This window comes from Odocoileus virginianus, chromosome 22 (assembly GCF_023699985.2).
Source record: "Odocoileus virginianus isolate 20LAN1187 ecotype Illinois chromosome 22, Ovbor_1.2, whole genome shotgun sequence".
In the NCBI taxonomy this organism is placed as follows: domain Eukaryota; kingdom Metazoa; phylum Chordata; class Mammalia; order Artiodactyla; family Cervidae; genus Odocoileus; species Odocoileus virginianus.
In genome coordinates, this window is record NC_069695.1 from 2580450 (window position 1) to 2593980 (window position 13531).

The 13531-nt window shown below is 48.1% G+C and overlaps 1 protein-coding gene across 3 annotated transcripts in view; it reads right to left on the minus strand.

Moving 5' to 3' along the window:
- Nucleotides 1-7310: 7310 nt before the first annotated feature.
- The window catches only part of MALT1 (MALT1 paracaspase), a 61700-nt gene continuing 55479 nt past the window's right edge, over nt 7311-13531 (minus strand). For all 3 annotated transcript variants that reach the window (XM_070452450.1, XM_070452451.1, XM_070452452.1), the window contains 4 exons: nt 12117-12266; nt 11608-11765; nt 10037-10162; nt 7311-8386 (listed from right to left, as the gene is read on the minus strand). In XM_070452450.1, the coding sequence (XP_070308551.1) occupies nt 7946-8386; nt 10037-10162; nt 11608-11765; nt 12117-12266 (875 nt within the window). In that variant the 3' untranslated portion in view covers nt 7311-7945. The remainder of the gene's footprint in view (nt 8387-10036; nt 10163-11607; nt 11766-12116; nt 12267-13531) is intronic.

Below are 13531 nucleotides of genomic sequence, written 5' to 3' on the forward strand. Positions count from 1 at the left end.
TCACCAGTTAGAGTGGCTGACAGGTCCTTCCATTTCCCTGGTGCCTGTGACAGTGAAGTGGGTGCAGGTTGAGGGGGAAGGTCAGATAGTAAGAGAGGTTCATTAAACTCATCGTTTGCTCAGCTGCCTGGCACAGGTGAGTACTTTCAAACCTTTGTTTTCACCACCTACCACTCGTTTGAAATAAAAGAGCCAAAATGTATTAAAGCAACAACAAATGAAGTGCAGGCAAATCAGTTAAGAAAAGCATTTGGTATTTCTTGTTCTACTTTTTCTCTTGGCTCTTTCAGATCAAGACCCCCTCGCCAGATGCTCTCAGGCTCAGATCCCTTCAAGAGCTGGCAGCAAAGGCAAGTGTGACAGGGAGGAAGGGCCAGGCCTTGGGAGGTCTTCCTGCTGGAGGGGCAAAGCGTTCTGGATGTTCTGAGGTACTTTTGGCAACTTTTTTTCTTCTCTTTTCTTTTTTCACTAAGGCCAAAACTAGGGTGTTGGAAAGAGGTGGTCTGGCTGGTAAGCATGTGCGTGAATGCCCCTGTTAACGTTTTTTGTGTGAAAATTTACCAATCCAGATGGACAGATTAAGGGCAATTGGAACTGGCGGTGGCTCTGACCTTGTTCAAAGATGGGGAACTCACCCTTCCCCAGGCTTCTCGGCTCCCCTGAGCCAGAATTCCTGCAGTTCTCTCTCAGACACTGCACTTTAGCCCTTGGCAAGTCAGGCCAAGCTGTGGTCACTAGCCAGTTACCTGGAGCTGGTCTGCAGGGTCCAAATCCATGCTCCACCATTTTCTTCCTCTGTGACCTTGAGCAAGTCCAGCAGTCCTGGGGGCTCCAGTTTCCTCCTCTGTAAAACAGACACAACACCTCCATCCATCACAAAGCCTGAATGAGAAAAGCAGTTGACATTGTGCCAGGCTCATAGGACCTGCCTAAATGCTAGCCCTTATTATTATTAGGGACTCAAGCTCTGTCTTGCTTAGCTTTGGAGCTCATCAAAGGCCAAATAACCTGAATGCGTTTTACTGCTTGAAGTGTTTTGCTGTTTTAGTTGCCAAGTCGTGTCTTGCGACCCAATTGCCTATAGCCCGCCAGGCTCCTCTGTCCGTGGGATTTTCCAGGCAAGAATATGGGAGTGGGTTGCCATTTCCTTCTTCAGGGTATCTTCCCGATGCAGGGATTGAACCCTTGTCTCCTGCATTGACAGGCAGATTCTTTACCACTGAGCTACCAGGGAAGTCTAAATGTTTTGGGGCACAGTTATCACTTCCCATTGACATTCCATTTACATACGGTACAGATTATTTTCAGAGTGATATTTGAGAGGATTTTGAATAACCTTTGGGCTTCCAGTGTGGCTCAGCTGGTAAAGAATCTGCCTGCACTGCGGGAGACCTGGGTTTGGTCCCTGGGTTGGGAAGATCCCCTGGTAGAAGGGAAAGGCTACCCACTCCAGTATTCTGGCCTGGAGAATTCCATAGACTGCATAGTCCATGGGGTCACAGAGTCGGACACAACTGAGCGACTTTCACTTTCACTTTCTTTCACTTTGAATAACCTTTGGTCCTATTTCTGAATGTGGGCAGGGATCCCTTTGGGGGTGCTCCCTACTATTCCCAGTTGAGTTGCAGGTTTTGTCTGGCTGGTGTCTGGGGAAGGCTGGGGGCAGATGTGACTCAAGTGGACAGGAAGCCCCCACCCTCGAGGCAGAGGGGTCTGGAAAGTTTGTAGGTGCACCATAGCCTGAGAAACCTCTGGTGCCCACCTTGGAATCCCTCCTTTATTTTCGTCAACAAAAGCAACCTCCAGGTCTCTGCCTTTTCTCTGAATTTCCCCATATCTGTGCGTCGGGTTCTGTACGTGGAAAATCACAAAACCTAGAGTGGGAACAGTGTGGTGCACTTGAGGTACTGAACTGTGCCCCTGAGATGGTTTAGACGGTAATTGTCAGGGTCAGGCATATTTCCTCCCAGTTACGTGAGTGCTAAGTGGCTGCAGTCTGTGTCTGACTCTTGCGACCCCATGGACTGCAGCACCAGCGTCAAGCGGTGAGGGGTCAGGAGGGCCAATGGCCACTTGCAAGCCTCAGCGTGGCTTGGCTGAGTGGCTGCGAACACCGCTGCTCAAGCAGCCTTTCCCGAGGCTCTGGCCTTCCCTCTGCTCTGGGCTGGAGCGGGAAGCAAGCTCCCAGGCCGTAAAAAAACCACCGCGCAAAGCGAAGGACAAACAAGCCTGTGCTGCCCTCTGCTGGGATCCCGGCGCATACCCACCCACTGGAAGGCCTGATGCTGAAGCTGAAGCTCCAATCCTTTGGCCACCTGATGAAGAACTGACTCACTGGAAAAGACCCTGATGCTGGGAAAGATTGAAGGCAGGAGGAGAAGGGGACGACAGACGGTGAGATGGTTGAATGGCATCACCGACTTGATGGACATGAGTTTGAGCAAGCTTCAAGAGTTGGTGATGGAGAGGGAGGCCTGGCGTGCTGCAGTCCATGGGGTCACAGAGTCGGACACGACTGAGCAACTGAACTGAACCCACCCAGAACTCAACAAAACACATGGCGAGGCCTGGTCCAGAGAGCCGGGCAGGCCCTGGAGGACGGTGCAGACCCGGAGTCCTGAAAGGGGGCTCCCAACCCCTTCAGACCCGCTGGCCCCCGCGGCTCGGGCCCGAGCTTCTCAGTGGGGTCCGAGCCCTCCTCGGAGGGTGCAGCCGGCACCACCACCAGCGAGCAGCCCCTGCTTTGCCGCCGGGCCGGGTGAGCATCAGCTGCTCCCTGGCTGGGGAGGGTTAGTCACTCAGTCTGCCCGACTCTTGCGGCCTCGTGGGCTGTAGCCCGTCTACTCGTTTGCTTCTCCAGGGGGACCCTCCCTATGAGCTGTTCGTGTGTTTTGGATCCGCTCACAGTTCCGATTAGGTTGAAGTGAGCTGACAGGAGTTTGTGATCAGCGGGGGGAGGTTTGAGTTCATTTCTGTGTGAGAAGGTGGAGGGGACTCCAGGGAGGTGCTTGGTGGGGCTGCCGGGAACGGTCCCCTCGGAGGAGCAGGTCACGCAAGTGGGAGATGCGTGGCTGGGCTGCCAGGAACGGTCCCCCCGGAAGAGCGGGTCACGGAAGCGGGAGGGAAGGCGCGGTGGGTCATCGCGGCGGAGCAGAACTTAACCGAGAAGTGGAGAGGACAGAGCTGAGAGAGCGAGACCCGGGGCGAAGACTTGGCTGTGTTGTTCAGGACAGGGGAAAGAACGCGTGGTTAAAAATCCTTTCTTAGAAACTTTTTTGGGTCATGCTGTGCGGCTTGTGGGATCTCAGGTCCCCGACGAGGGGTTGAACCCAGGCCACGACGGTCAAGGCTCCAAAGCCGAACCACCGGGCCACCAGGGAACTCCTTGGAGACATACTTCTGTTTCAATGTTGCGATGCCCTCTGTTGTGCCCTTCCTCTAGGCAGTGAGTGTCTGGGACTGGCGGGGGCGCGCGTCTGTCTTGGGGCCAGGAGGGGGCGCAGGAGGTTAACGGCGGTGGGGGAGCGGCTGCTCGACGGCCCTGCCCGCTCGCCTCCGTGTCCTTCCCAGGCCGCCGGGGCTGGAGTCCGAGGTGGCCTCACCCGTGGGCCGCCATCCTGTGCTCGTTCCTAGGGCTTTCCCACCTGTTTTCACCAGCTTGGCGACATGAAACAACAGAAGTTTATCGTCTCCCAGTTCTGGAGGCCAGAGCAGCGGGCAGGAAGTAAGGTCTCGGCAGGGCCATTCTCCCGCGGGAGACTAGAGGACACGCCTTCCTGGCGACCTCACCTCGCGGGGGCTCGCCCTCAGCTCGTGACTGTGCCTGCGGCCTGGCCTCCACGGCGCCTTGTCTTCATTTCTGCCCCTCACGCAGACACCTGCCGCTGGGGCCGGGACCGCCCTCATCCAGGATGATCTCCTGTCCAGAGCCTTTTGTTTTTTTGCCTATTTTATTAAAACTTTTTTTGGCTGCACCACGTGGCTTGCAGGATCTTAGTTCCCGGAGCAGGGATTAAGCCCACGTCCTCAGCAGCGAAAGCAGTCCTGATCGCTGGACCACCAGGGAATTTCCTCCAGATGCTTAACTTAGTTGTATCTGCTAAGACCCTATTTCCAAATAAGGTCCCAGTCTCAGGTTCTGGGGGATTAAGAGATACCTTTGGGGGGTCCCATTCAACTCACTACACTTTTTTTTTCTCTCCAGTTTAATAACCTGGTGGGTGACCCACATTTTATTTTTACTGTATGCCTGCCCATGCTTTTATTGGGTGACTTTATCTAATGCTTACTAGTACCCCTGAGTATTCGTTGTAAGGACTGATGCTGAAGCTCCAATACTCTGGCCACCTGATGTGAAGAATTGACTCATTGGAAAAGACCCTGATGCTGGGAAAGATTGAGGGCAGAAGGAGAAGGAGACGACAGAGGGTAAGATGGTTGGATGCTATCACCAACTCAATGGACATGAGTTTGAGCAAGCTCTGGGAGTTGGACAGGGAGGCCTGGTGTGCTGCAGTCCATGGGGTCGCTAAGAGTCGGACACAACTGAACAACAGCCAGAACACCGAGCCCTGTGGCAGATGGTACCTAGGAGAAAACTGAGGCTTAACAGCTGAGAGGCGGCCCTGCATGCAGATGCCGGGCATGTGGCGGACTCGTCTGGGGTCCGCCGAGCCTGTTGGCGCCTGTGCCTCAGGCACGGGGTCTCTCTGAAGCCCTCTGTCCTGGCTGATTTGAGAATCGGGGGCTCTGGAGACCCCCAGGCAGCTGAGCTCGGGCTCAGCGTCGACCTCAGGCACACTCACGTCCTCCAGACCAGACGTGAAACCTGGGGGTTTCGGTCCTGCAAGGGCACTTCCGTCCTTTCATGGCCCCGCGGTCCTCCCTGGGGCTGCAGCTTCTGGGCTGAGGTCTCAGGAGCCTGGCCCCAGGCTCACCGGGGCCCCGAGACCTGAGGCGCATGGTCAGAGCTAGCTCCCAGGCAGCCCCGGCAGCCCTAGTCACGCCCCTTTGAAGAGACATTTCGGAAGCCGGCCGCCCCCCATGGCCCAGCTGGGAACAGGCCTCTGCCCCCTCAGCGGTCACCGGCAGGAGGCTGGCCACACAGCTCGGGTGAGCAGGACACCGTGAACATCTTCCTTCTCCTTCCTCACTGCATTCTTTGGGGACACTCATCTCAGCCTACGGATATATCAGCGCTGATGTCACTCCACCATTACAGTTGCTGCTGCCCCGGCCCGCGCCCTGGTCATCTGTGTTGGTGACATCTGCCAACAAGGGTCCAGGGCATAACACCGAGGGGAAAGCTGATCCTGAGGGTCACTTTAAGACATGGACACTTCATGGGTCAGGCCTGAGATGTGTGGAGTCAGCAGACAGCGTCTAGGATGGCTCTCAGACCAGGAAGGCCAGCCTCAGGCCGACTGGGGTTCTGACTGCTAAAGAAGACCCTCCGTCAGAAAGGATGCTGGCAGCAGACGAGGCTGTTGACGGGACTCTGGGCTTGAAGTGTCCAGCTTGCTGGAAATGCTGGTTAATGAGATGGGTGTCTGGGTCAGTTCAGCCTGGATCCTGGATTCTTCAGCGTCTCCATCAGCATTTCCCCTGGTTCCTAACATGCTTACAATCTCTTCACCCGTCCCCACAGGCCTGCTTCCGGGGAGGGCTCACCTGGCCTTCCCCAACAAGCATACTTCATCTTCCCGGTGGGAATGCCGCTGTGGGCCCTGAAACCAGGCTACTTCCCGGGACCACAAGGTCAGGTGACCCCAAAGTGTAAAATCCAGTTTTAATTCATTGTTAATCGGCTATACCCCAATACAAGATAAAAAATTTAAAATAAAATGTTAATGGTAGCTTTTCTCTTCATGAACAGGATCCTCACTCACGATTCTGTGTGAATTTGCCAGTTTACTTATTTATGGTTTGTTTATAATCCCCAAATCAATACTTGCAGCCCATCGATGGCCATTCAAGGACGTGTGCAGACTGGTGGTGCGCTCATCTCCCTGACGTCCGTGTTCTCAGCTGAGGAGAAATGAGACAGTGCCCTGCCTTCTTGCTTCAGCTTTCCTGCAGACGTGACCTCTGAAGGCAGGGGAAGGCAGTGCAGGGTGAGTTCTGCCTCTGGGGCCCGCCGGGCGGGTCTGGATCCCGACACTGGACCGTTAGCTGGGGGGCCTCAGCCAAGTCACTTAATAGTCTGAACCTCATTTTTTTAATACAGCAAAACAAATCTACCAGGATAAATTGTTTTTAGGAGTTAAGGTTATAGTCTATTTGAGATATGTGTATGTGTGAAACACACACACTCCCCCTAGGAGCAGTGGCTCTGTATTCGCTAATTTAGTATTCATAGCAACACTGCAGAATATTACTACTGTGAATAACAATATAATTTATATATGACTTGTTAAACCAATCTGCATTCCTGGGATAAATCTCACTTGCTCATGGTGTGTGACCCTTTTAATACGTTGCTAGACTTACTTTGCTAGTATTTTGATGATTTTGTGTCTATAGTCATAATAGCTACTGCTCTACAGTTTTCCTGTGATGTTTCTGGTTTTGTATTACAATATGCTTTTGAACTGTTATGTTGGAGAAGACTCTTGAGAGTCCCTTGGACAGCAAGGAGATCAAACCAGTGAATCCTAAAGGAGATAAACTTCTAACATTCTTTGGAAGGACTGATGTTGAAGCTGAAGCTCCAATATGCTGGCCACCTGATGCGAACAGCCAACTCATTGGAAAGGATCCTGATGATGTGAAAGATTGAAGGCAGGAGGAGAAGGGGATGACAGAGGACAAGATTGTTGGATGGCATCACAGACTCAATGGACATGAGTCTGAACAAATTCCAGGAGATGAAGGACAGGGAAGCCTGGTGTGCTGCTGTCCGTGGGGTCGCAAAGAGTCTTCCTCCTCTTCTACTTTTGGAAGTTTATAAAGGATTGGTGCTCCTTCTTTAAATGTCTGTAGAATAGATCAGTGAAGACATCTAGGCCTGCGATTTTCTTTGCGGATGTCTTAAAATTACTAATTCAACCTTTTATTTTTACTGCCAGCTGCTTTTTAAACTTCCTTTTTGTAGAACCAAAGGTGATTATCTCCTAACACCAGTAAAATTCAATGAGAAAATACATGTTATCAAGGAAGTCAGGTCCAGGGTTTGTAAGATTCAGGTAAACAGCTACCAAGATTATCCAGTAGCAATATTATCCTGCTGCCTAAAGCTTTACCACAGACAAACATTTCATTACTTCTCATGTGCTTTCATGACCTTATGAATTAAGAAATAAGACATTGCAGCCCATTCTACAAAGATTTATACACAAACTTAACTAGTATTTGTAGCAAAGTCCTATAATCACAAACTAAAGTTCATGCGCTTCTAGATTATACACAGACATTCTTATTTACATGTCTTTAAGTCTATCTACAGAAATCATACCTGTCTCAGAACCTGTCAGGAAGGCAATGTGTAGTGGAATAAACATGGCAATAGAAACCTGGAGATCTCAGCTCTAACTTAAATAAGATGCCTCAGTCTGTTTCTCCCACTGACAAAAATTAGGTTAAGCCTGATGATCACCAAGGTCCTTTTCCTGGTTCTAGAAATACAGTGACTTATCCTACAGTAATGCCGTTCCCACTGTTCTTACTTCAGAGTGGTCAAGATGGAAACACTGTTATGTACACAAACATATACACGCCCATACTTCATACTTACAGAACAAATCAACCCATCCACAAAATCTCAAGAGGAGGTCTGTAGTTAAAGAATTCCAACATCTCAAAGTCCTGAGTTTGCCATGAAATGCCTGTCAACTAATTTTGTCTTGCTACATGTATATCTATTTGCTTTTCCCCTAATCTCTCACTTCCTGTAAGTACTGCTGGATGAGACATCTACTAATTATGAGAACTTTCAAGAACAAAGAAGTCACTTTTCAGAAATTCTAAGGCCATCAGAGAAAGTGAACGGTATTTCATCAGTCGTCTCTACTGGCACGTTGCTCCTGCCAAACTGACATGAGTAATGGTGGCTGCGATGGCTTGAAATGAAGGCGTCCGCAGTCCGGCTGCAGCGACAGCCATCTGACGGCAGCGCGTTGCTCGAGCTGCTGAGATGCGAGTGGTAAGCGCCGGAGAAGGAGTCCCGAGGCGGGCGGTAGCGGGCTGCCCCCGCGGAGCCGGCGGCAGGGCTGTGGTAGGGGCCGTCACACATGACGCAAGTCTGGAAGCGCGTCTTGCTCCCTGAGCCCCGGTGGATGTCGAGTTTTGCGATGAGCGGCTTTCCAACATTTACCTCCCGCTTTTCCTCTACGGTGTCTTCCAGTCCCGAGTACTGATACGACAGGCAGACTGTGAAGACCAGATGTTCCTGGGGAGGAGGAGAGATGAGGTTTGTCCTTTTCATCAACCAGGGGAGTGTATCAGCTTTAGGATACCATTCACACACACACATCCAGACAAAACCACACAGCAGCCAAAAACAGCCAGTCTCACTCTCCTTTCCCAGGTTCCAGACCCTCAAAGTAGCCTTGACGTTTCCCTTATACTAAGAAAGGTTAGCTAGAACCAGCTTCCATTTTCCTCATTCCATACATTGAATTAGTATAGATAGAATCACAGAGATCTTGTATTACATTCCCAATGAACAGTGAAGACATATTTTTTCAATCAGCGGGGCTTGGAAAACTGTCTTTCCCTATTACTGGAGACAGGGCGTGATCTTTTAATGAAACAGTAATCAGCTTTATGGGACTTCCCTGGTGGTGCAGTGGATGGGCGTCTGCCTGCCTGTGCAGGGGATGCTGGTTCAATCCCTGGTCAGAAGGTCCCATGTGCTGAGGAGCAAATAAGCCCATGCCTGCAACTACTGAGCCCACGCTCTAGAGCCTGTGGGCTGCAACGACCAAGCCCGCAGGCGGCAGTCACTGAAGCTGTGAGCTGCACCTGCTGAAGCCCGTGTGCCTAGAGCCTGTGCTCTGCCACGAGAAGCCAGCTCAGTGAGAAGCCCAAGCAATGCAAGCAGGAGCAGCCCCGCTCCCCGCAACTAGAGGAACGCCCACGCTCAGCCATGAAGACCCAGCACGTCCCCCCCCCCCCCAAAAAAAAATCAGCTTCACGTCGAGGTAAAAAATTTAGCTGTTTTTAAAATATTATGAAGTAATTACCCACAATCACAAGTGGAGACGTATACATGAATCGGAGAATGGACTGAAGTTCAAAGACACATGGAGAGTGTCGGCCGACTAGCCGTGAACAGGGCGTGGCAGGTTGATGACCGCCGTCCTGGTGTGACTATCAGTAGTACTCACGTCACACCCCAAGGTTTGGCTAAGGCCTCCCAGGGTCATGCAGCTCTAAATAAAACTCGAGTCTGGCAAGAATATGGTTCTGTTGCAAAGCTCAACCCTATAGACCATGAAAATCACGTAGTTTCTCATGTGTAAGGTCAACGAGAAATGAAAAAAGATCAAAATAAATTCCCATTCTAATTTGTTACGTTTTGCATAAAGTCATCAAGCTAGGAAATGCTTATTTGAAAATGCTAAGGTATTTACAATAGACTATGCTCTTTGTCTCTAACTTTTTAATAACATGGAGGGTAATGATATGCACTCTCACACACAAATAAATCCTCAGGCCATTATTAAGGACAGAATGCAAAATGCGAAAAAGGTCACTGATGAGACTTGCTGTATAGCCGTTCTCTCTGCTTCAACTTAATATGAAATGAAGCAGCACATCTCTGGACCAATACACAGTTCACAGGCACAAATGCATGTTCACTTTCATAAAAGTTTTCCTTCTGCTTAGCTGCTCTTTGCGACCCCATGGACTGTAGCCCACCAGACTCCTCTGTCCATGGGATTCTCCAGGCAAGAATACTGGGGTGGGTTGCCATGCCCTCCTCCAGGGGATCTTCCCAACCCAGGGACTGAACCCAGGTCTTTTGCATTGCAGGTGGATTCTTTACCATCTGAGCCACCAGGGAAGTCTGGTTATAAATAGGAAAAGTAGTAACCTTTAATTTCTGCAGTGAGCTGAGTCTCGTGTACAGGCAGTGCTTGGGAAGCTCCTTTGATACTAAATAGCTGCCAGTCTCTTCAGGGGTCCCTTTATTTGCATCTTTGGGATCAATATCTAGGTCCTGTGAAAACCAGAAAATGTTATTAATGAAGTCAGTGAAAGTCACAACATCACCTGTGACCATGAAACATCTTAACAGGTGCTGCTGTCTGATGAACTGTGATCTGAGTAGGTAAACCCTGCTGCTGCTGCATCGCTTCAGTCGTGTCCAACTCTGTGCGACCCTACAGATGGCAGCCCACCAGGCTCCCCCATCCCTGGGATTCTCCAGGCAAGAGTACTGGAGTGGGTTGCCATTTCCTTCTCCAATGCATGAAAGTGAAAAGTGAAAGTGAAAGTGAAGTCGTATCCAACTCTTAGCGACCCCATGGACTGCAGCCTACCAGGCTCCTCTGTTCATGGGATTTTCCAGGCAAGAGTACTGGAGTGGAGTGCCATTGCCTTCTCCAAGGTAAACCCTACCCAGGGCTAAAGGAACACTGAAGATTACATTCTAAAATCATCATAATAATAAATGGAATTCTAAATTCCTCACCGATACACTTTAAGAAGTTAGCTCTGGAAGGATAGTTCCTTTCAGACTGTTTCTGCAAACACTTTGAAGAACCGTCCTCAAGTTTCCTTTAAGTTTGGGCCCCATGAGTGTTTGGCTCCTGGACTCCCTCCCTCCTTAGTCATCCTGTGGGGAAGGTGCAGGTGGATTTATGTGACTCGTATATTTAACAGGAATAAATGGACGTGCCAAAGGCAGCTTCCCTCTCCCCCCCTTTTCTTCCTTTACAGCCAACTGCTGCCAAGAGCAAGAGATCTGCGGTGTGACTCGAGAGCAGCCTTCAGGCTCGGCCGCTCCAGCGTCCGGGGCCCCATCCTGGGCCAGGGATGCCAGGATTACGGGACGAATCCGTCTAATTCTGGGGTCAGTGCAGACCGCAGGCTCTCACGCTGAGCGCTGCCCTCCATGAAGCCTTGATCAGAAGCAAGGGAGACGTTCTGGGTTGGGTGCCTTACTCTGTGCTCATGTCTCAATTTACTGCAATGGTGCAGGAAAAGGGATTTTGTCTGGTGGCTCCTTTAGGCCAAAACAAAATGAGTATCATATCTGAGTGTCTGGAGAGAGCTAGGTTTCTATTCCAATAACGCTACTACAGTTTGACAAGTATGACTCCTGCTGTTGTAGTAACTATTTCGGGGAAAGTTTTTAAGAGATTAATTCTGGACATATGTGTAACATGCTTTATTCCTTGATATGTGAAATACTATTTAGGATAAGAGAAATTAAAGGCTTATTTCCTGGGTGAACTTAGGACATTCCTAAATTTAACATATTTAAGGTATTTTGGCGATTAGTTTTTAAATATTATGAGTATTATTACTTAAATACAAATATTTTTATATATGTGATATATGTATACATACTTTAATCATAACCTTTTAAGTTTTCAAAAATTAGTCTTTAGTGAGGCTATACCATTATAGTTTAAATAAAAGAAAAAAGTAGAGACTTACAAGTGGAAAGTCGGTAACATAGGCATCACACATTAATATATCAGGCGGTTTGTGCACTATACTCGTATAGATTATCATGACGTTGGAAAACTCGGCTGCAAACCCCAGTTGAATCTGAACACCACACTGAAATTTAAGACACATACTTTCTGGAAGTTCTGAAAAAGAACAATAAAAACTTACATAAATAATTACTTAAAGAATTTTTGGTGAGTTTTCTGGTAATGAGCAGCAAACAAATATTCTTTATGGGGCAAAATACTATTAGAGCTGTTTCTGTCGCTTAAACACGTTACAGGAAATTCCCTGGAGGCCCAGTGGTTCCAACTCTGTGCTTTCACTGCCAAGCACCTGGGTTCAATCCCTGGCTAGGGACTAAGATCCTACTCACTAGGCTAAAACATTCACAGCAAAGTTTGGAGGAAAGCTGTGAATTTAGAGGGAAAACGACTTCATAGTTTTACATGAACATATAATAGGGAGAGAGCATAAAAAAGACTTTACGGTACCATGCGCCTTGGCCCACTGGAGGTTTCGCACCAGAGACTCTGCGGAGTGTGCTGTTCCCTGGATTGGGTCAGTAAGGGCTCTCTTTTCAGATAAGCTACTTCGAATCTCTAGCGCCTGCTTGCCTTTGGTAAGGTGACATTTACCCATATCTAAAAGATAAGATGTGAATATTATGTTTAAGACCACATCGTTTCATTTTGGCCAAGAACCCTCCTACAAATCAGGTTATATTCTCAACATCACTTATTCATTCCAGACACCTACCAAGCACCTACTATGTGCCAGGCATGGTTCCAAGTGCCAAGGATATGGTGTGAGCAAACAGATAAAAGTACTGGACCAGCTCACTCCTACAGGCCCCTTTCTGGCTATTAGCTTCTATATTTCTATTGATGAGTCCCTAATATGCTAAGCCTTGAAATTCACAAAGAAGTAAAGTATATTTCTTTACTGTAAGAGCAGTCAGGATTTATGTGTACTCTGTGGAGAAATACGTTCAGTTAAACAAATGACTACACAGCTAAGAGAAAGTGTTAAAATATCATGCTGTCTTTATCTCAGATTTCTTTTTTAGAAAAGAAATAACATGTTAAGACAAACCATGTTAAAACACCATTACTGTCTCCCCAACTCAAAGTAACCAAAGTACTGTGTATATTCTTACACATATTGTAATTTTTACTCATGTAGATATTGGTAAATAGTATGTGTCAATGTTTTAGGTTTTGAACTTACTAAAAATGTTATACACGTGCTTTTCTAATACACTATTTTCATGCAACATGATTTAAGACATGAATACTGACAAATCTCAATTTAAATTTATAAAAGGATACTACATTCCTTTGCATAAATACATTACAAAAAATTCATCCTATTTGTGTAAATATTATTAGTGAAAATAAATTAATAATATCTGGTCTTGGAAAGTAGTTTCTTATCTGGGAAAACAGACATAAAACTCTAAGACTTTATCCCTTTTACTCAGAAAGATATTCCAAATATTTATCTTTCATGAATAACAGTAAGGTCAGAGAGAGAGAGGGAAGTTACAAAACAACTAAATTAAAATAAGGGCTTCCCTGGTGGTTCAGATGGTAAAGAATCTGCCTGCAATGCAGGAGACCTGGGTTCAATCCCTGGGTTGGGAAGATCCCCTGGAGGAGGGCATGGCAACCCATGCTAGTATTCTTGCCTGGAGAATCCCCATGGACAGAGGAGATTGGTGGGCCCCAGTCCATGGGATCACAAAGAATTGGACACGACTGAGTGACTAAGCACACAAATTAAAATATTCCTACTTTTTGCAAACATACATAAACTCAATTAAAACTATGTTAGAAGCAAATCAAGGGAATGATAAACAAGATTTAGAAGGATACACATGTTAGTAAAGTAATGCTTAAAATTCTCC